Below are 23015 nucleotides of genomic sequence, written 5' to 3'. Positions count from 1 at the left end.
TATTGACTCACCATCAGCAATTGCTTCTCCTTTAAGGCTCTTAATTCCTCCTAGAACTGGAATTCCATCCATGTAAAATTCAATTATACTTTCATCCAGAGTAATCAGAATGTGAACCCAAGTACTTTCATCCAGATATTTCAGGACTGCTGTTTTGGCTATGTATGTCATATAGGACCCTAATGCTGTATAATGAAGCACTATAGAAATGTGAGAATCATTTGTTTGGATTTTCACACCATAATATAAGGTTCCATTACCATCATCCTTTTCAACTATATAACCATCAGTATTAACATTAGGAATTAACCATGCTGAAAATGTAAAATTAGTTACTGCAGTATTTCCCTCGTATGGGTATTCCAGACCAATAATTCCAAATGCATCCTCTTTTCCACTGAAATACAAAGCATCTGTTCCACTGTGATGGCGTCTCATGTGTGGCTGAGATTGCACTGAACTTGGAAATGATCCCAGCAACAAGAGGTCTACCATTGACGGTAATCCACCTTGAAACGTACTGGACAGTATTTCCCAACCTAAACGGACAGCACCAAAAGTGCCTTGATGTCTCCAGATGGTGAAGTCTGTAATATAGGAAAGATCATCTTCAGAAAGAACATCTTCTACTATCTCTCTGTCCTGACTGTCGGGATCTAGAACGAAGACTCCAAAAGGGTCATCATTGAAAGGGATCATCACAGTTACAGCAAGGCTTGTTTCAGACAACTGCCCACCAGGACCAGGAGACCCACCTATATAATGGAAGTTGAGAGTAGAAGTTACTGGTCTGAAAAAAGTTACTAAGTATTTTAAAATGTTTAAACAAAATACCTTTTTAAATAGGCCTAAATCTTCTTTAAAGGGTCTCTGAACTCCTAAAAATTTCTCCAAATTTAAGTTTTACATGAATTAACTATATTGGTTTTAAAATACTATAGAGAACATTTTCATAGAAAATAAGCAATGTTATTTTTAAGTTCAGAATATAACTGTTTTTCAGTTAAAACAAGATTAGCTCAGATTTCCTGAATTAGTAATGAGATAAGTTGCTTTTGTTTCATTTGAAAAACATAAGGTAAAATTAATTTTTCATTGTACTCCAAGATTTACACAAATATTAAATGGCAACACTTGGTTCACTGCCTCCAAATAAGCAGAGATTACCCTGCAAAATCAGTAACCAGCTGTGTGCTAAAACAGCTCCTAAGTCCTGCCATTGGTCACCTACTTCTTCAGAATAAGAAGACCATGGTGACTTTAGAGACTCCATGCACTACTAAACAGGAAATCTTCTGTACACACATATGGATTTCACTTACAGAAATGTCAACATATTTTCAGTTGTATCTCAGCACACAAGACCACAAATATACTGAGGTGGAAGGAGTTTTGGAACTCTACTCAGTAGTAGGCCTGTAGCAGTTGTAATAAAGTGTTATAAAGTGGTAACTATTTGTATTTTGGAGAAATTTCTAGAAAAAAAGAAAACAAACCAGCTAATCTCCATTATGGTATTTTATACCTTCATTTTGTCAGCTCTACAGAAGGCTCTACATCTCTGAAATCACTAAAAGGTATCTTTTTTAAAGGCCAGATTCCAAAACTGTGTTCATATATCTAAATTAAAGAGAAATAGAGAAAAAAACCCTAAAATGTCACCAGAAAAGTATAGGATGACATAGGTATCAAGGCAAAGCACTTTGTAGGATTATTTCTTTTTGATTGATTAAATATAATTGTTTTCTACCAGATAGGAAGGGAATGGTTATATGGAAGACAGTACCTGAAACATTCACCAATTTTAAAATGTAAAATTCATTGAATTCAGGAATTTTATCTGAAACAGCATGGAGCAATATCTGCTTTGATCCTTCACCATCCATGAAGTACACAGTCCCATAAGTTTCATAGAACTCTTCTCCTGGCTTCAGTGTAGAGTCATTATGAAACAGCTGCCAGGTTAATGAGACATTCCCAAAGTGTCCTCTATGTCTCAAAATCCTGTTCAGAGATACAGAAAGAGTCAATGTCCTGGCAGACATGCATCAGCATTCTCCATTAACAATGGAAAACACGGACTAATCATCCTTACTGGATGGAATATAATATGCATTGTTCTAAATAACCACAAATAACAACCAGAACCATGAACAATAGAACAATCCTCTTGCAGGGCCTGCAATTTCACAATATAATTCTTCACCAAGGTATACCACAGATGTCTTAGAAAGAAAGTAATCAATGAAGGTCCATGCAAAACAGCGCTGTTTAGATGAAAATTAGTTTGTCTTGCACTTCTATTTTTTAATAATATAAAATGAATGTATAGTTCAGCAAATTAACATTTAAAATTGTGTTAACTGGCCACTCTTAGAGAAGAAAGAGAAGGTATTTAACTATAAGTATTTTATCCTTTAATCATTAAGATGCCTTAACCTTTTTTGAATTGGTATTTAATTACAGTTACATAGTAGGTCCTTCACAAATCTGATTATTCCATATTAAGAATTGAAAAAATACAAAAAAATCTTTTATTTGTTTGCAAAGTTATCTGGTAACATAATTTCACCAATTTCCAAAAAGTTTTATAAATAAAAACTGAAGAACTAAATTGAACATAAAGAAGCTCCTTTATGAACAAAATATGTTTGCATACAAAAAGACCATTTCTGTTTGTGTGGTAAAAAGCATTAAAATAGCTGTTTAAAGCATTATTATACAAGTCTGAAAAATTAATTAAGTCAAGTAGTTTAGGTTCTAAAGGTTCCTTTTGTTGTTCTTAAACAGGACATTTTATTCCAATGCTGCAGCACTGTTGCAGTAACTCCAGTTACTCTCATAAAAGCTCAGTGCTCAGTGCTGCTGTGTAGGTGTTCCCACTGGTTAGGTGATAAACCAGTCTGATGCTTTTCTTATGTACTAAACAAAAGTAAATTCCTTTTGGGGGTATAGAAGAGACAGTTTCCCAGTAAATATATTATAGCAATAAGAATTAAGCAAAGTAAGATGTTAGTGACCTTGGAATCATGTTCTTCCATAAAGTGCTTGTATACAAATGTGTTTAGTTCATATCATCACTCTTCACGACATCGATTTGAAAAAAAAAAATTATTTGGGGCCAAAAAATCCTCAAAGAGCAACATAAAACGAACCACAAAATATATACTTAATGTACTCTTTTAACAAATATTTTAATTTTTTAGATGTGCAACACAAGCATAAAGATCTAACTCACAGTCATCAGCATCTATTTCCAGGACTTAAAACAATCAAATTAATTAAGAATATATAAAATATAATTAAACAAGTGCTTAAAAGCCTCTTCTTTAACTGTTCACACTGTCACATTTATTGTGAACCATATTGTGTCTTCATACTCTGTCCAAAATTTTCTCATTGAAAATCAGTATTTTTGTCAATTTATAGCCGCATTCTGAGTTTAGGAACATAAAAAAGTCAGATGACATCAAACTTAATTTCTTAACCCTTCCCTTTCCTGAATACATCCCAGCAGCTACATGTCAGACTAGGGAAAAATATACTCATCCTAGAAGAAAAGCACATTTGGACTTTGAGTATGGTTTACTATCTGCAATTTACAGATAGAAGATAAACAAACTAACAGAAAGAATACAGTAAAATAGGTTGTTTGCAGGGTAAGATTTCAAAGGGGGGGGGTGCAAAAAGAAATTGACCACATAATTGTATTTAACTGTATTTTGAAAATATTTTTTTTTACTTCTCTATTTATCCAGGTTATATTCTGCTCATTCATCTTGGTCCTTCTGACTCTACACTCTCATGAAAATTAAACAAAAACCCCTATGCTGTAATCTTATTTGTATGAAGATACAAAAAAGCCCCCTGTGCTGCAATCTTACTTGTTTATATTTTACCAGGAATTTTGTACACTTTAATATGCACAGTCTACTTGATAATATAAGAGTTGATATTTGATGTCTTGTTGATCCCCAGTATGTTTGTAAATAATTTAATCCAAAATTTGGCAGAGCTATTTTTCTAAAAATTTTAGCAATGCAAAAAATAAGGTTAAATCAAAGTACTCTCCATAAAATAACACACATATTAAGATATACATACATGCATTCAAAAAAGGGGCAACAATATTAATTAAAAGTTACTTACAAAAAAAAATTACTTTTTCCTTCTTCCACTAGCTTCTCTATAGGTTCTAAGGAGAAAATTCCATTAGGATCATCATTTGCTTCAATAATAACTGTAGCCACTCCAGCATTAAAAATAACAGTATCACCTAAAAAGAGGGTGATTAATTTTATCAAAACTGGAATCAGAAATGGAGCTAACTCTAAAATTGAATGTATTTTTAATTCTCACATCAATAGGTTTCATGCAAAGAAAGAAACAAGCAGTGATAAAGCAATCAGTGCAAACTAATATTTGAGATATTCAGTAACAGACAAATCAGTGTTAAAAATGTAAATAGCATCTAAGGCAAGTATAAAGAATGCAAATTTTAAGAAAAATGTGACATGACCAGAGATGATGCAATCCTGAAAATAAAGGACTGTATGTGAGGCTGTACTTCTTGTTTGATCGATTGGTCAAGTCAGAAGAAAAAGACATGTATTCAGAGATCCCAGCTCTCCTTTAGACCTACAGTAGAAATATGCCCTTTAACTAAATACAAGACAACAGCAACCTCCATGAGATTAGTCATACTCATATCACAGCCTATCTGAAAAGAAAAAAAATACAAAATACCTGTGAAGTAAGGTGGAAATTTATGTATATTAGCAGAGTAGGGACATTTCAATACCTTTTTATGTCCACAAAGGTACATTATGTTTCCATTCCCACCCTAGTTTTCACCCTTTTCAAAAGCATTAGACTTGTTTTTATTCCAAAGTGAACAACCCATTTATGGTTTTAACCTCAAGTACCTCTACTTGTATTTTTTCAGAGGTACAACAGTCCAATGTAATTTTCAAAAGGGATGTAACAATCAAGGCCAATATATACAACAGATAATAAAAAGAAAAATAATAATTGCATTTTTTCCCTCTTTCAGGAATTTATCTAGAAATATTCTGTATTTTGGCCATCCTGGCAGGAATGTGTGAAAGAAGGAAAGCTATCACATGTTTCCAATAGAATGGTAAAAGAAGATACCAGCAGATCCTGAACAAAGTTAGTAAAGTAGAAAGAGAGCACTAAAGAGAAAATTTAAGAAGGAGGAAGTATGGCTTTGTCTGAGTATCAGAGTGAATTCTAGCTGGCCTTGGGAAACACATGAACTACATTATAGTCAGATAATCGAGAAAAAATACCTATTTCTTATATTTAACCTGTATTTTCTTATTGAGTCAAAACCCCATCTAATTTGGAGCATTTGGGAAGAGATTTCAGCTCAAGTTATTTTTGCAGGACAGTTTCAGCTATATATTAATTTTTGTTTCCAATTAAGCAATTCAAGATCAAAATCCAATCACACTGCACAGAAATTTTATAGAAATGATGCAAGTCTTACTAATATAATGCCTGGCATTTTTACATTGCTTTATGATAAGAACAAGGTGGTAAAAAAATAGAGAAAAAAGAAAAGGATTACTAAATATACATGAAAACATTGCTTTTACCTGTTGAATTCAAAAGGAAGATATAAAATACTTCATCAGTTTCAGGGGTATCATCATCATTAACATACACAGACAAGGTCTGCTCTCGTTCTCCGACATCAAACAGAATGAAACTCTCCTTTCCACTGGGAACAAAGTCTCCCTCTTCAGCTGTCGCATCTCCATTAACAGTAATATACTGAACAGCAACAACAGTATCAGCAGATCCATTCCTTAGGACTGTAAAGTTTGCAGCACTCCCTTCTGTAATGCTCACTGTCAGAGGTTCTGAAAACACACAGGTAACAAATTCAAGTTCAAGCCTTAGCTTCCTGCATGCAGCTTGCTCATCTAGTCCCCTGTAAGAGGATTCTTCATCTCAGGGAAAGAGAAGGCACATGTAGTTCAGGATACGAAATACTTGCAGGTAGAAGAGAATATTGTTGTCCTTAGCCATCTAGCCAATCCAAGAGCCATTTACAAAAATAATGACATAAAATGAGAGAAAACTCTTAAGTAAAAAAAAAGGAAAATACAATACAACAAAAACAAAGAAAAGCTCCACTAGGATTAACATTTTTTAATAACCTGCTCTTTCAATAAAATCTGTATGGGGTAGAATATGAATTCCAAATTTAAAACTAGTAATATCTAACCTGCAAAATAAATGGGATCATCATTCCTTGTAATTTGTAAAAAAGCACTGGTAATATTGCCCAATCTTGCTCCACCAGTGGCATTGAATAATCTGATTATGAATACTTCCATCTCTTCAGGTATCTGAATGACAAAGTATTAAGAAATTAATTTTTTGCATATGAAACAATGAAGAAATTAAAATGAACAGCTGACAAGGTTAATAAAACAGGGTTCCTGCACGTTGTTGTTTATTTCTTGATTCATAAGTGTGTTAAGAGAGAAGAAAAATGACAGTTCATACACTCACACAAAAATAATCATCAGTCAGAAATCTTTGTAAATAAATACCCTCATTTTTACTATTATACAGATAATCCAAAAGTTATCTTGCAGTTTCCGGATGCTGATGTAACTTATTTTTACAGCTATATTTATTTATTGATTCCTTTATTACTAATTATTCTCATTCTTTCTTATCTTACTTCAAATATATCATCATTACAATGATAACATTAGGATACTGGCTAAAAAAAAAGTGGTTTACTTATTATAATTTAACCATATGACTACTGAGAGATTCTAACTTTTTTGTTTACAGATATGCACAATGTCTCAAATTTTTTTATGATTTGCTTAAGTAAATTCACTTTCTTATCTTACTTCAAATATATCATCATTACAATGATAAGATTAGGATACTTGCTATAAAAACAAGTGGTTTACTTATTATAATGTAACCACATGACTACTGAGAGATTCTAACATTTTTGTTTACAGATATGCACAATGTCTTAATTTTTTTTATGATTTGCTTAAGTAAATTCACTTTTATCCAAGTATTTTGATTTTCTCAAAAAAAATATCAGTTTCTTAAAAAACAGAGCTGCTTCTTAAGTTTCAATGTTTTAGCTCTTCCTCTTTGCTCCACATATTTACACAAAAAAATACTGCAAATATTATTACCTCATCTGGTAGAGAGTAAATGGTGATATTTTTTGAAAACTCCAAATTATCAAAGAAGACTGTCCCTTGTTCTGGATAGATGTCATTGGTACATACTGGGTCAACAATCCAGGACACACTAACATTGCCATAGTTTCCTTGGTTTCTTACAAGTCTGTAAGAGGCTACAAAATGTAAACATGTACAGTCAGTGTGCATTTCCAGAAAAGCACAATTCAAAATGAAAAAGGTCAGCAAAGCTGAAACAAAGAAAAAAGAAAGGAAAGAAAAAGGAAAGGAAAGGAAAGGAAAAGGGAAAGGAAAAGGGAAAGGAAAAGGGAAAGGAAAGGGAAAGGAAAAGGGAAAGGAAAGGGAAAGGAAAAGGGAAAGGAAAGGGAAAGGAAAAGGGAAAGGAAAGGGAAAGGAAAAGGGAAAGGAAAGGGAAAGGAAAGGGAAAGGAAAAGGGAAAGGAAAGGGAAAGGAAAAGGGAAAGGAAAGGGAAAGGAAAAGGGAAAGGAAAAGGGAAAGGAAAGGGAAAGGAAAAGGGAAAGGAAAAGGGAAAGGAAAGGGAAAGGAAAAGGGAAAGGAAAGGGAAAGGAAAAGGGAAAGGGAAAGGAAAGGGAAAGGAAAGGGAAAGGAAAGGGAAAGGAAAGGGAAAGGAAAGGGAAAGGAAAGGGAAAGGAAAGGGAAAGGAAAGGGAAAGGAAAGGGAAAGGAAAGGGAAAGGAAAGGGAAAGGAAAGGGAAAGGAAAGGGAAAGGAAAGGGAAAGGAAAGGGAAAGGAAAGGGAAAGGAAAGGGAAAGGAAAGGGAAAGGAAAGGGAAAGGAAAGGGAAAGGAAAGGGAAAGGAAAGGAAAGGAAAGGAAAGGAAAGGAAAGGAAAGGAAAGGAAAGGAAAGGAAAGGAAAGGAAAGGAAAGGAAAGGAAAGGAAAGGAAAGGAAAGGAAAGGAAAGGAAAGGAAAGGAAAGGAAAGGAAAGGAAAGGAAAGGAAAGGAAAGGAAAGGAAAGGAAAGGAAAGGAAAGGAAAGGAAAGGAAAGGAAAGGAAAGGAAAGGAAAGGAAAGGAAAGGAAAGGAAAGGAAAGGAAACAATAAGTAAATCCACTTCCTGCAAAACTAATATGCGAGTGCCCTACACAAAGTCACACAATAATAGCCCATTACAGCAGTTAAGATACAGTTAGTGTATCTGCTGATACACTAGAGATAGCTAAATTGAAGTCACATCTATGAAAATTTAGCTCATTCTTCTCCCGCTTAGCACTTTATGCTCACCAAGCAGAGCTGCTATCACCAGGCTGTACCTTGCAAGTACATAAATTCTCTGTCCCTCCTGTAATATTCTCTAGCTCTATTTTAACTAGATTGATCCCTAATAGACTTCTAGGCCCATCCTCCTCTGCACTAATCTCCACTGCTCATCATACCATACTCCCCTGGAAACTTCTGAGTCAGGCATTGTCCAACGAAGGTGAAAAAGGGAAAAGTAGCCTTGCAGGAGCAGACAGCAGAGAAAGCAGGTACTCTTATAAAAAGAATTACCAGTGTAGATGATTTCTCCTTTACTTTCCTTTATTGTTACTGATAGTTCATCAGGTAGAAACTGAATGACACCATGTGGATCATCATTCTTCAAAATGGTTATATTTACCCTTGTGGCATTCCCCAGCTTGCCTGACATTTCACTGTAGCCACTGAGCACAACAGCATATGCCTCATCCAGCTGGAAGAGGGAAACACAGTCAGAATAAAAAGATTTATTCAGCAGAAAGAAATAATTTCAACAAAATAAAGAGAAGGCAATTTCAACAGCAGAAAGAAAGAGGCAATTTCAACAAAAGAAAATTACACACATTTTCTACATGCACAATGATTTTGTACATCTTTGTCATCTGTAACAGTGAAAGTAAAGATTTTTAAATCCCTGACATTAAGCTAATTTAAAAAAAATTGTCAGCTTGCATTATTAATATAATGTGACTTTGTATTTCAAATATGACTTGAAAAAACACTCACAAGACATGCACCATGGAACACTAAAACAAGTATTGCATCTTTGCATCTATACAGCAAATATTAGTGTAGACCAGGGAGCACTGAGGGTCACTGAGGTATTTACCACAAAAAGAGACAAAAAGAAAGCAATTTATTGTACAGCCCTCAATTAAACAGTGGTATTCCATAGTACAGAATGCCAAGGATGCCAAAAGCTCAGATGAATAAATTAAGTTTCAATTTACAAAAAATAAAAATCCACTGAGGCCTATTAATGCCAAATATACCTTCTAGTTATCCAGGCATCCCTGGTTTGAAGACTGGGAACACATTCCCTAGAAAAGCATTACATACTCATTCTGCTACCATATATTTTCCTGTATTTTAATAAGTGACTGTTATGATGTGAACACAATTTGGAGAAAGGAAAATTTTTATTTCTACCTCTGGAATCCCATCCATCCTTGTCAAAAGAGTAATTATGATCTCTCTTTCACCAGGTTTAAATTCCAGAATTCCTGTGCTTCCATAAAACTCATTATTGTCCCTTGGTTCTACAGTGTATCGCAGAAACTGCCTAACAAGGTTCCCTCTGCTGCGGACAATCTGCAGTTCTACAGAATCTCCCTCCTGTAAAAAAGGAAATTCAGCATTTTACTTGCACTTTGCTAAGATTTACTTTTCTATAGCGATTAAGGAAAGTTATTCAGATAGCTACCTTGATACTGTAGGGACCTCTGGAAGAGGGAGAAAATTCAAACACTCCTCCAGGATCATCATTTTCCAAAATAGTGATTTCACAAGTAGTAAACCCATATTTCAGTATGTGATTTTCCACACTGACCCTGGGAAAGGAAATAAAGTGATGATTTTTTGAGTGATGGCTCTTTTAGTAACTAAATACATATCTGTGTGAAGGACATCAGAATCCTGACTAATTTTACGAATAAATTATGAAAAGAATTACCTAAATAGAATATAATAAATTAGGAAAGACACACCAGAGTTTTTCATTCACTTGCAGAAAATCCAGCCTTCATTCCTGAGATACCTTTGCTTTTTGATTATTTTTACAACTTATAGTTCTGAGGCTTTTTAGTCACACATGCACACAACACAAAGAAAAAGAAACAGAATTGTATACTAAAAATTTAAAATCACATTTAGCTTTACTTTATATTTGGATCAAAACATAAGGAGTGATCCAAAACAAAGAGAGCTGGTATTTCTTGCATTCATTTCCTCAGATACAAACTTTCAATTACATTGTTTTAAGTACATTCCATTAAAAATGCAAGAAAAACTATTGCTGAAAAATGCATAAAGAATGCACCTTCAGATGGATGACTTTGATATAGCTTATTAAATGCTGGCTTATGAATTCAGATTCATCTTTCTTGTTTTCTGGAAGAAAATTCCAATGAACAAACAGGAAATATCTATTTTAAATGGTAATATGTCATGTTTATTGCATATTTTAAAAATAAGCCAGCAGACACAAAAACTTGTGTTATCATAAACTAAATGGAGGTCATTAAAAAAAAAAGATAACTGCTCAACTGAAAACTTCTCTACAGTTCTAGTCCACTCAGGCATTTAGGTGGGACAAATTGTATTTCTGGCAGTCTATGACAATAGTGCAATCAAGTGCAGGTATTAAACACTGAGTCATGCATTAGTAACTTTCATAATTCACAAATCCTAAATAAAGCTTCAAGCCAGAAACCCATGCCATCAAATTAAAAACCAAAGCGAAACCGAGCATTGTCCAAAGAGTTGCAGAAGACATGATTCCTGAGAGGAAAAGAAATTATTGACAGATTCTGTTCAAACTAGCCACTCATAAAACAAAGCATTGATTCATTGAAGACAAACCACAGTTCACTGCACTTACCCAAAGTACACGACAAACCTTTCTGTCTCTACCCTGTTAACAGATAAAGAAAGAAGGAAAAAAGAATAGAGGGAAAGAAAAGCGGTAGGGGAATGAATGAAAGTGCTAGTTTCTGGAATTTCAATAGTACCAGTCTTAGACAACAATAAAAACAAGAGCACCAGAAAGTTTTCTTTTCCCTTTCCAAACAATCATGTTCCTTCTATGGGCACCTCCTTCCTTGGCATTTTCCTCTTGAAAAAGGCTAGCAAGTGGACAATCCTCACTGGTGAGAAATGACCCCATGACCAATTCAGGATGTCAAGGCCCATTCATGACATGCCCTACCCAGCCCTCCTCCAGGAGTTCTTTCACTGACAACTTCTGTGTCTGCTCACAACTGCACCAGCAAAAAAAAAAAACACGCAAAAAAAAAAAATACACTCAACATGCCTCCATTATGTGTTTTTTCATCAATCTGACACAGTAATGATAAAAACAGATAAATACATTGGGAGTTGTGACACATACAAATCAAAGACTATTCTAGCAAAAAATCGCATCAAACTTTATTTCTGATGAATTTTTAGATTAATCAGATTATCAGAGTTAAATACCAACAAAAAAAAAAAAAAAAAAGAAGACAACCACCACGCTCCCAAAAAACAAGGAAAAAATAGAAATAGGTAAATAAGCACATATCACATAAATTCAGGTGAAAGGACATTATTCAGCAAGAACAAGTATGAAATTTCATGGAAGTATGTATAGATTATCATTTTAACCCAAAATAAAAATATAGTTAATAGTAAACATGGATCTGCCATTAAAATTGTATAAACAGATAAACAAAGCATTTACAAAGTGACGTTTTAAATTCAAAAATAATTCAGCTTCAGAACTCAATAGACATAAGAGTTCACTCAAAAGTCTGAAGTAATAAAGCAAATACATTTGCAGTCTTATTCTTTCAAACAGGAAATCTGATTTAATAGAAATTTCTTAGTTATTTCAAATGAGGCTACATTTTAAATACTTTATATGAAGACATTCTTCTTTCCTTCAGAAATGTATGCAAGTTTTCCAGAATCATCAAGCATTAATACTATTTAAAAAGTCAAGGTGAAAACTCCAGAGCTAAAATTTATGCTAAATTTTCACTATATTGCTCTTAATGCTAAAATTCAATTATATCACCAAGCTGTTGGTAATATGTTTCACAGCAGAGAATACAAATGAACCATTATTTCAAGTGGGTTTTTGGTCTGTATGTACAAGCTTAAGTGGTTAAGTCACCAAAAAGTGAAAGGGCATGCCAAATACGCCCTCTCTTTCACCTTCATGAAGTCAGACTGTGTGAATACAAATGCAGCTCAGACGAAAAAGACCCTGTTAACTGAGGAGTACTGCTAGAATCTCATATCATGTTGTAGTGCACAATGGCAGCTCTAACGAAATCCAATGGGTAGATGAAATTAAACAGTCCCAAGGTACCATGAGATGGTACTTTGAGTATCTCCAGATATACTTTGACAGTACTTAGAAGACTGGCAATACTTACTATCTTTTAACAGGCACAGTGTAAATCAGACCAGAATCTCAAGAACTTGCAAGTTAGAAAGCAACCAATCTGATTCAGCCCATCTATTGCTAAAAACACCATTATATTTGATTTTTCTCCAGCCAAGTTTTCAAAATTAGGGTCACTTGACTGACTGACTGATTGCTGAATCTGACCTTGTTTTCCTGCATGACTGGCCAGATTGCTACCATTGCTCTAATACATTAAATGGTGGTTAATATTCAAAAACAGCAGATGGTGTCTGGGCACTGGAAGCGGCTCCCCAGAGTAGCAGTCACAACACCAAGGGGCATCCTATGCAAGCCCAGGAGTTGGATTTGATGATCCTCATAGGTTCCTTCTAATTTTGCTTATTTGGTGATTCCATGATAAAACAGCCTATGCAAAAAAGATTAGAAGCCACAAGGTACAGGCTTCCAACTTGGATCTGCCATTAAATGAGCAATGAGCACAGCAGGATCTCTTGTGTCTACATTCTAACATACTCATGTACAAATTTTCATATTAACCCTGGACCAGGATCCATCAAGTGACTTCCTGGCTCAGCCTTGGATTTTTCTTTTTGCTGTGGAGCTGTCTGACAATCACAGTGCTGTGCCTGGTGCCAGTGACCATCATCCAAACTTGACACTTATCCCTGAAGTGACCTCCCTACCACCACAACCTTACCTTCTTCTCTGGACTGAAGGCTGCCCCTACTTCCCATATGAAAAATCTCATCTGAAAAGGCTGGTCATCACAGAAGTTCTTTGTTTAAAAATACCTTAATTATTACTTAGCAAGAACTATAGATAAATTAAGACAGCTAAGAAAAGCTTCAAAATGTTTTCCCAATGTTTTAAAATACATAGTACTATAAAATAACAGAAAGAATATTTTTGACTGGGTTTAAAATAACAAAATAATTATTAAATAAATACTACTGAAATAAAATAAAAATTAAGATAAGTGTTTGAATTTAGTAACTTTGAAAGAGATGCAATACAATCCACAGCAGAGTGCATATTTGTTTTCATGGTAATTCACTACTGCTGTGAGGTGCTGGCTGCCAGTCTTGGAAACTGAAATCTTCTGTTCATCTAGAAAACACAAACTATGTAGGAGACAATACCAAAAGCTTACACACATCACCCTGCCAGTATCATTCACCCCTGCTTTGAAGAGTCACCTCTAGTATTGAAAGGATGATCTTTGCAGATGTTGCATTCTTGGCTTATACTCAAAAGCTGCTGAATTTCACTCATAGCCTTGAGGGACACTGTACAGGTGTAGGGAAAACTTCAGATTTTATCTACTACTTATTTGCTTTTTCCTAGTCAGACTACCTATTCCTTACTTCACTCTCTGACCTCGCCAAGTGTGGGAAAACTGCTTACTGCTGGTAAAATTTTTACCAGACACTTCATGATCAATAGAACCTGCTACTCCCACCACACATAGCAAAAGCAGAACAGTGGTTGCATTTGTTCAGCTGCCAACTCAATTCCCTTTCAGACACAATTTTCAAGGCATGGGATTACTAGTCAGAGTAAGTGGTAGAAAGCTGTAGTCACACATACTGTAGAGCTGTCCAATACTAAAAATTTAATCTTTCATGCTGTCCACTTCCTCTATATACTTATTTACCTACCCTTACACTTCAGCATTTTTGCCACTTTACACAACTTCTTCACAACTTCAGTAATTATTTCTAATCTTAGTTTCTTTGTTTGTGCCACAGACTGTAATGAACTTTCAGACAAACTGGTTTCATCCACAAGAAGAAAAATAGAGAACTGCTTGCAATAGTCTCCATTTATTTTTGTCTTCAACAGGACAATCTTTTCAACATAGTATGTTGCCCTGATTTTTAAAAGTGTTTTATTTTATAGTTCTTTGAAAGTTTTAAAGTTCTCATAAAACTTCTTTAGCCTCCTGATAATGTTTACATATTTGAGAGTCAGAGTTCCCATACAATTTTATGTATAAATATAATAGTTTACATATTTCTCTGTGGGTGGAGAGAAATGACTGATTGATCTTTGGACCAGCATGGTTGGAGAGATGGTAATTCCATCCTTCAATCCACCATCACCTTTGGAATTCTGTAAATACCAAATTTTTGAATAAAACTGTCTCTTTTTCTCTTTTGAACTTGCCAAGCTTCTGTGTACTCATTGCATGTCTAATAGGGACATGAGTATCCAAGATTAGAATGAAATAATTCATTGTGCACTAGATGCATTCACAAGCCAGCTTCTACAGCAGCAGACCAACCCTGCACTGAAAAAGCATATTTCCTGTGTTGAATCATTGAACAATGCTCAAAAAACAAGATCAGCAGCAGCTTAAGGAGTTGCTTTCTGTATGTCTAGTTGCTAGTATGTAATCTACACAAGTATATGGCATTAAAAGTTCCCATGAGTTATTCTGCCCTTCCTATGTACAGCAAGGATACTTCTGCATAAGGTAAGGACTGTATACATGGTAGATGTTCAATGCAGACATTGCATTTCTTAGCATATTTTCAGAAAAAATAAAAGGGAAAAATATCCCTCAGATTATTAGGAGTTATTAGCAGAAGTGATAGTATTTCTAAACGATAGATACATCTGAATTTTTGGAAGCAGGACTGAAGAAATAAGTGAGATTCTTCTGCTAGTAAAACAAAAGGCTCCTGGATATTAAATAATTAAAGTATTCTGAGTAGTGTTCACATGCAGATAATATCTTCTGAGGCCTCTTACAGCCTTAATTATTCTGCAACCCTGATGTCACACAGAAGGGACACCACAACACTATGTTTCAGAAACATAATTGCTCTTTTTGTAGCTCAGGCATGTGGTAGTAGTCACACTGGCCTATTTTGGAAGCCAGCAGTTGTGATGGAAGTATCTAATTCTGCAACAACATCCTGACTATAAGCCTATAGTATAACCATAGTTATATATTGATTTCATTACTATTCATTATAGCTTTCCCCATTATCTCACTAAAAATTATTTTTTCTGAAAACAAGTGTTATAATCAAGAGCTACAACTAAAGATCGAAGTTAAATGAACTTTTTTAGTAGCATACATTACTTTAATCAAAATACAAATAAAACTAAGTCATTAGATAATGAGCACAATATGGTTTCTTACATTGACCATGAGTCAAAGAAGATTTCATATACAGTCTGAATCAAGGGCCCAATATTCCTCCAGGTATTTATCAACACAATGGAGGCAAAACCTCATAAGTAGTATTGTGCCAATTTTTTATATATAGATTGAATATAGCAATATGAATAAAGATTAGGGTACAATACCTGTCCAAAGTTAGTAACACGGTTTCATTCATTTCAGGTATATCATCAGCTTTAATAGTAATGTTGATTGCAGTATCACTTTGTCCAGATAAGAAAACAACAGAGCCATTAAAAGGACTTATATCATCCTGTGTTACTGACTTGTGATTGGGACCAGAGGGTCTCAGACTCCAAAACACAGTTGCTTGACCATCAGTCCCATCTCGATGCAATGCAATGGAAACCTGTAAAGCATGTGAGTCTGCTGTGACTTGCAAAACTAGATGCAAACACAATTAACCCTTTGCAAATTACGGTTTCAATATGAGCCTCAAAATACTCACCTTGGGCTTTTTACTCATACCTATGTATAAGATCTGAAATCAAAGATGCTATATTCATGAAGATATATACTGAATCTTTTCTTTCTAATGATCTATCCATTATATTTTTGGACATATATGTTTATATATACTTAGAGGAGATGGCAGACCATTAACATGACAAATCACTTAGTACTCATAAACACAAAAACCCTTCTGTGATTTAACCAATGTCCACCTCATCAAGACAACCTAGGTTTTAAATCAGCAGTTTTATTCTGAGAATGAAAACCAGTTCTCTGAGTCAGGATTTGAAGAAAGATCTCAATTAAGACAACTAAGGGGGCAAAAGAGAAATGTCAGAAGAAATATTTTATAGAGAGTCAAATGTAAGTCAAACATACACACTTTCATTAAATTAGGGGAAAAAATCAGTCCTACCCTACATAGTGTCTTTTCACTTTCTTTCTCATGAAAGAAATTAAACTGCAGCATCTTTTTCCCTATGTGAGCACAAAGACGTAACTGATTCTTACACAGAAAGCAAAGTTCACTACACTCTTCAGATGACAAACACATTAATCTTGCTAGCAATTTTTTTCCTTTTTGGTTTTTTTAAAGCAGGAGAATATTTGAGATAAGATCAAACTTGGAGGATTTTTCTCACATTAATTTTCAAATGTTACAGTGGATATAGCAAACTTTGCTTTATCTCAAATAAGTTTTTCCATACTAAGAGACAATATAAGAATGTTTACTTACCACTGTAGCAGAGAATTCTTCTGGTTCAGGAACAATAATTGGAAGATTGCTAGTAAAGCCTATTTCTCCATTTGCAATATCTGGAGTAATCTTCAAAGAAATATTTCTCATCTCACCTAATCTAGGACTCACGGGTGGGATAAGAGGAATTCTATTCAGCAGCTCAACTTTTTCCAACTGTGAGAAAAAAGAAAAAAAAAATTGAAAAATAAGAAACCTGACTACCAAGCAAGAACTATTCTAATATCTTGGAATAAGTGTCATATGCAAGGAACAGAACACCTCCAGGATAAATTTCCCCTAACAGCAACATTTCTACTACAAAAATGTATAAATAGTTCTGTAAGAAATTAAGTGAATGGTATTGAGCTTCCACAGCAGAACAGTATACGTCTCAGACAAATCATGTGCACAACTGAAGGTATGTAGAGGGAGAATTAACTTTCTAAACTGGGCAATTCATTACTGGATTGATTAATTGATCTGCCAAGCATCCCAGATTGTTGTTCTATCTTCAGGTTTTTGCCATGCATTGATAAAAATCTGCTGAAGTCACTGGAAACATAATAATTTACACACTCTCATGAAGCCAGAGTGATTCAATCTTCTTTCCTTTCTCAAAAAAAATGTAAAGACTTCTCTATTTACACTAAATAATATGTTAGAATTCCATTCAGAACTGAAAATCATTACAAGAGTTCAAAACTGTAGTCTCCTCTTATATTACTATATTTTTGATTGTTTATTTATATTAAGAAGAAATAGAAAAATATTTATTCTAACTTTGAATGAAAAATACCATTCACTTAGCCCATCAGCACCATTGACATGACAAGGAAAGCATGACTTTCATTGTTTTACTTGATTTAATATTCCTTTCAAATATAATTTATAACACTATCCAATTCTGTCTACATGGATCACAATAACAGATATTTCTACAAATAATTTATATATACTTCTGTAAACATTTCACTGGTGCATGAACCACCAATGAGAATCACTTTTTAACTCCCATTAGGATGCTTTTGCTTGGATTTATTATATTTTGCTATATAGGTTTTAGTGGAAAAGGCAAAACAACCTTCTTTAAATCTATATAGTTACTATGAATCATCCTTTCAAGTGATGAGTTTTAAATTCCCTTGATTCTTAAACCCAATTTATATTAAATACTTGGACTGTATCATATTTTGTTCTACTGTTATTCAAGTAACACTCAAAAATATTCATGCACATTTTATTTGATGATAGATGGGATTTGTTTTATAAATACTGTAATTAGAAATTGATTCTCAACCATACAAGCTACTTATTTGGATTCTGAGGAACAGAGGGTGGTTCTATTTGTTTCCTTGTTTTCTAAGGTTTCTTTTAGAGTAGGTGCTAATTCTCAAATTCTCCACATAGATGGACCACTGTTGTTGTTGTTAGCTCAGAACCAGTTCTGAAATACTACACAGCTGAAAGAATTCCCTTTGTTACTCTCTGGATTGTAACTTTGAGATTCAAGTAATAATTAATGAAATATTGTTTGTTTTTTTTTTTTTTTAATTCAGTGTTTCCTCTTAAAGCAAATCAGTCCATGAGGGAAAAAACTGTGAACTGAATAATACCAAGCAGTTTACCAAGTCAGTTAATCTTCCTGTCCATACCAAAAGAGGTCTGCACATCAAACAATAGGTTATTTAATTGAAGATGTCACTGAAGAAGGTTAATCTCACATTTCCAGTTCCTCTATCTGTTATCTTTTTGTGTTTACACTTCATTTCTTCCTCTACCCCCCTTTCCCTTATTGATCCTTTACTGAGTTGATCCTTTACTGGGCCTAGTACAAACTTTGTAATCTCATTGTAAACATGTTTGCTGAGACTATAATTTATTCACAATGTAGAAGGATTGTCATAATGATAAATAGGGGTATTCCTTTTTTATAGGAATTATTTGTGTTAGAAGTTGCATCTGATTTTTATAGTTCATGGAGAAAGTACAGAACATACATCCCATCTCCCTGGAATCTGCTGTTTGAAAAGCCAGGCCAAATGTCTGCATATTGAAGTATTTGTCACACATCTTGTCCATAGTCCACACTGTGATATTATTTGTAATCTATCACCTGAAAGGAGCTTGGCATTAGATATTTCAATTCTTCTGTCAATCTTTCAGAACACATGAAGATGGTAAAACACACTAACCTATTCCAATATTTCAGAAACATATTCTCTGCCTAGCTGTGAACATAGAAAGCGCATGTGCAATTAAATGATAATATAATTCTGGAAATATTTTTTCTCTCTCTCTCTCTTTTTTTTTTTTTTTTTTTTTTTTTTTTTTTTTTTTTTTAATAGAATGTAGGGGGAAGTAGGTAGAGACAAAAATCTTTTCAAGTAATTAAACATCTCTGGTAGACTAGAAATTAAAGAAAAAAATACCAAATTTTACATTTATGATTTCACATCAACATCTCTATTTGATAATTTTGAAGACACCTGGCTTAAAAGGAAAAGACTGAAAAGAACTAAGAAATGAATTTGAAATTTGTAGTTTGGTTTTGCCAAGTCACCCCTTTGTCTGTGTATCAGGATTGCTCCCCAGGCTCATGATCCCAGACAGTGGAAATAGTTTATCAGAGGAAGTAGATGAGAAAATAAGTATAAAAATTACTGATTACAATGCCCAGAATCTCCTACAGCAGCATATCTGAACAATAACTTGCTAACCTAACATGTATGCAAATCTGGTTTTTCCCAGAAGAAAAGTGAAGGAAAAAAAAATTGGAAAAGAAAAGAAATCTTTCTTTAAATATTTTTGTGGAAAACACGTTTTCTTTCAAAAGCATAATTTTAGTGTATTTTTCCAGCCAGTCTTACAAGCAATGACATAATCTCCCTTCTTAGAAATTCAGATAGAAAGGAAAAAAAACATCCAAACAAACAAACCAACAAAAAAAAAAGCACAAACAAAAACAAAAACTGAGAACCAAAAAATCCAAAAGGCCACATACAGGGAAGACTAGAAGAACTTATCAATTCCCTAGTCCAAGCTGCACATAAACTAAACATAAGTTTGACTATTTTAATTTATATTTCCTTTCTCCTAATTTCTAAAATCTGTCATACTTCTGTACTTTAGGAGCCTTAATTTGATTAAACAGAAAGGCAAAGGGTAGAAAAGGTAAATAACTTCTGCAACATTGATATAATTTTGTTAAATTTCATGATTAGTAACTGAATCCTATTACAACAATGTATGTTTTTAAATGGTGTAATTAGTAAATAATGATTTGGAACAAAGCTCTTTATAGCATATCTGTGGAAGCAGTATCTAAATAAAAGTTTTCTCAGCTATAGAACTAATTATTTTCTTTTTTTTAATCAGGCAGAATAATTTTAATTAAGTTAAAAGGGAAGGACCCACTACTATCTTATATACTGCTCTTTATACTACATAGGCTAAAAAAACCACCCCAAGAACAGCTGAGATACCTGTATGACAAAATGAGCACCATTTTGAAGAAATGCATCATTTCGTATTGGTATATTTATAGTAGCTTGTGCTTTTCCTTCTGGAAAGATGAGAGTATTTCTTCTAGACATATTCAAAATGCCACCTTTCGCTCTCTCAGGATCCAGAGCTCCAGCTGGAATATACAGTGCAGTATAAAGCAACTGCACATCTCCAACTGTTCCTCCTTCCCTTGCAAAACTCAAGGATAGAAAGCGTCCCGTTGGATTACTTTCAATCTTCTGATTCTCCAAAGGATGGAATTTTATTAGGCCGTAAACATCATCACTGTCCTGAATGTAAAACAGAAGCTGCAAAGCAGAAAACAGCATGCAGCATTACTCTATATCATAGTTTCATGCTTTCACAAAATCATCTCCTGCCTGTCACCACACATTTTTCTCCTTAGTGAACTGGCATCGGGAAACAAATCAGATTGACAGCCTCAAAGTATTCTTTATACACAAGAAGCATTGCATTGACAGTGGCAACTGTCCCACTGTGCATCACTGCACGCGCCAGAATGAGCTCTGAATAACTGATTTTTTTGGTACAGCAGCCAAAGTGAATAATTTAAAAATGTTTTAGATTGTAAAGGATTTCATTTTATTCACCAAGCTCATTCCAACCATTTTTGAGAAAGACAAAGTAGGGACTTGAGTCACAAAACTGTCAACAATCCTAGTCACCCTTTATTTAATTGTTCACTTAATTACCAAACCTTCCCCTTCAAGTTGTTACTCTGTAAAATATTTCAGTAATCATTAAAACAGCAAATGAATAAATGAAAATAACTTTCCTGTCTTCTGTTAGAAAGCAGTCACTCAAGACAGCATTTATTCAATGCTATCGTTGCACACTGGGAGTAATCTGAACTGAATTCTACCACAGTAAAGTCTAGCATTGTACACTATACTTTAGATATGGGTCTATACACTAAGATTATATTAAGGATTAGTTTGCTTGATTTTTATCCGAGGCCAAACCCTTTAATCTATTATAATAATCCATCAATCAATCAATGTTATTAAAACTGGTAAAGTCTTTATTACTCCAATATCTTCTCCAAAAGAATTCTAAAGTAAATTTACCTCAGATGGCTCACTGACTTCTGCACCTCCCTGTATTGTATGAGCTAGGAGTTTCAGAAGATAAGGCTGTGCTTCTTCTGGTATATCATCATCAATAATGTTCAGATGAAGTGTCACCAGCATCTCTCCTTGATCAAAACTTATCTCTCCCGCCTCTGGAAGTAGGTCTGCAGTCACAGGTGAAGGGTCACTGCTATTTCGGATTATAATCCAGGAAACAGAAACATTTCCATGTGTTCCACCATTTCTTACAATTGTGATCCCTTCAAACCTATGGTTTTGAACGAAAACAAAAACCCACAAATGATAATTAATATTGGTATGCATGGTTACCAATTCTCTAAAATATTTACACTAACCTATGTGATATAAATGTTAGCTGCTTGCAACTGACATTTGACTTAAGGCTTACTGTTTGTGAAGTCATAACACATATGTAAAATGAGCATTTGCTCATGAACTCGCTGTAAAATCTCAGAAGATACGTGTTAGATCTCACTTTGTTTACAGCAAGAAAGATACTCAGAACTGAGTAGAGTCTTGGCATGTTTTACATTTGTCTTCAGAAATACAAATCAAATTTAAGAAAACATTTTGTCTATTCTACATCATGAACAGTTATGAGGCATGAGAAGTGAAATAATGATCTGAAATGAACTGTTTGCCTCAGTTACTGATATTTATGATACTGGAAATGTCATGTTGTCTGCATCTGACAAGTGCATGACTATAAAAAAAAATCTGGAAACCATGACTTACAAACATTGAGAAAGTAGTATTTATTTCTTTACTGTGTGTAAAGAAAGAAAGATGAATACCCAAGTTCTGTGCCCTACATATCATAAAATATTCTTCCAAAATTTCTCATAGTATGATAGTTGGAGGCATTATTTGTTTCTTTGGGGATGAACTTCCACTAATTAGTGGTGGACATTTTTATTAAGATTATCAATATTGTGTATCACTCTGCTCTGTACAAATAAAATTTGTACAAATAAAATTTGTACAGAGTTTTGATTTTAATCTCTATGTAAAATTACAAATATTTAAATTGTTTTTGAGTTTAAGGTAACTATTTCATGGGAGATGCTGAACACTTTTTTTCCCTTAATCAGAGACTGGCTTTACAGATAGTAAAAACAAATATACGCCAAGGGTGGAAGACAGAAATGTATTTCCCATTGAATCTGTGTGTAGCAGTATCACAACTTCACTGATCCTATCTTTAGAGGAAAGAGTTTTCATTATTCTGATAATGTGATTGAATACTCGTGGCCTATTTACATACAGTTTATAGATTTTAAAATACTTTCTGTATAATTAGATATTCTCACTTCCTTGAAATCTTTGTAAATATAGCTGATAATAACACAGTGATTGCTGCACTATATTTTAGTAGTGATTTTATAATTACTTTAATGATATCCTAAGCAGCCTTA

General features: G+C 34.0%; 1 protein-coding gene across 1 annotated transcript in view; it reads right to left on the bottom strand.

Moving 5' to 3' along the window:
* ADGRV1 (adhesion G protein-coupled receptor V1) overlaps nucleotides 1-23015 on the bottom strand; it is a 436592-nt gene that overhangs the window by 394231 nt on the left and 19346 nt on the right. Inside the window, exons 8-21 of the mRNA XM_077790425.1 lie at nucleotides 21577-21847; nucleotides 20467-20796; nucleotides 16982-17158; nucleotides 15918-16141; nucleotides 11067-11099; nucleotides 9891-10017; nucleotides 9617-9802; nucleotides 8720-8900; nucleotides 7203-7366; nucleotides 6257-6380; nucleotides 5622-5888; nucleotides 4150-4276; nucleotides 1787-2004; nucleotides 12-755 (exon numbers count right to left, since the gene is read on the bottom strand). Coding sequence (XP_077646551.1) covers nucleotides 12-755; nucleotides 1787-2004; nucleotides 4150-4276; nucleotides 5622-5888; nucleotides 6257-6380; nucleotides 7203-7366; nucleotides 8720-8900; nucleotides 9617-9802; nucleotides 9891-10017; nucleotides 11067-11099; nucleotides 15918-16141; nucleotides 16982-17158; nucleotides 20467-20796; nucleotides 21577-21847 — 3173 coding nt within the window. The remainder of the gene's footprint in view (nucleotides 1-11; nucleotides 756-1786; nucleotides 2005-4149; nucleotides 4277-5621; nucleotides 5889-6256; nucleotides 6381-7202; nucleotides 7367-8719; nucleotides 8901-9616; nucleotides 9803-9890; nucleotides 10018-11066; nucleotides 11100-15917; nucleotides 16142-16981; nucleotides 17159-20466; nucleotides 20797-21576; nucleotides 21848-23015) is intronic.

The sequence above is a fragment of the Lonchura striata genome, chromosome Z (genome assembly GCF_046129695.1).
Source record: "Lonchura striata isolate bLonStr1 chromosome Z, bLonStr1.mat, whole genome shotgun sequence".
In the NCBI taxonomy this organism is placed as follows: Eukaryota; Metazoa; Chordata; class Aves; order Passeriformes; family Estrildidae; genus Lonchura; species Lonchura striata.
This window is presented reverse-complemented; position numbering and strand designations above follow the sequence as displayed.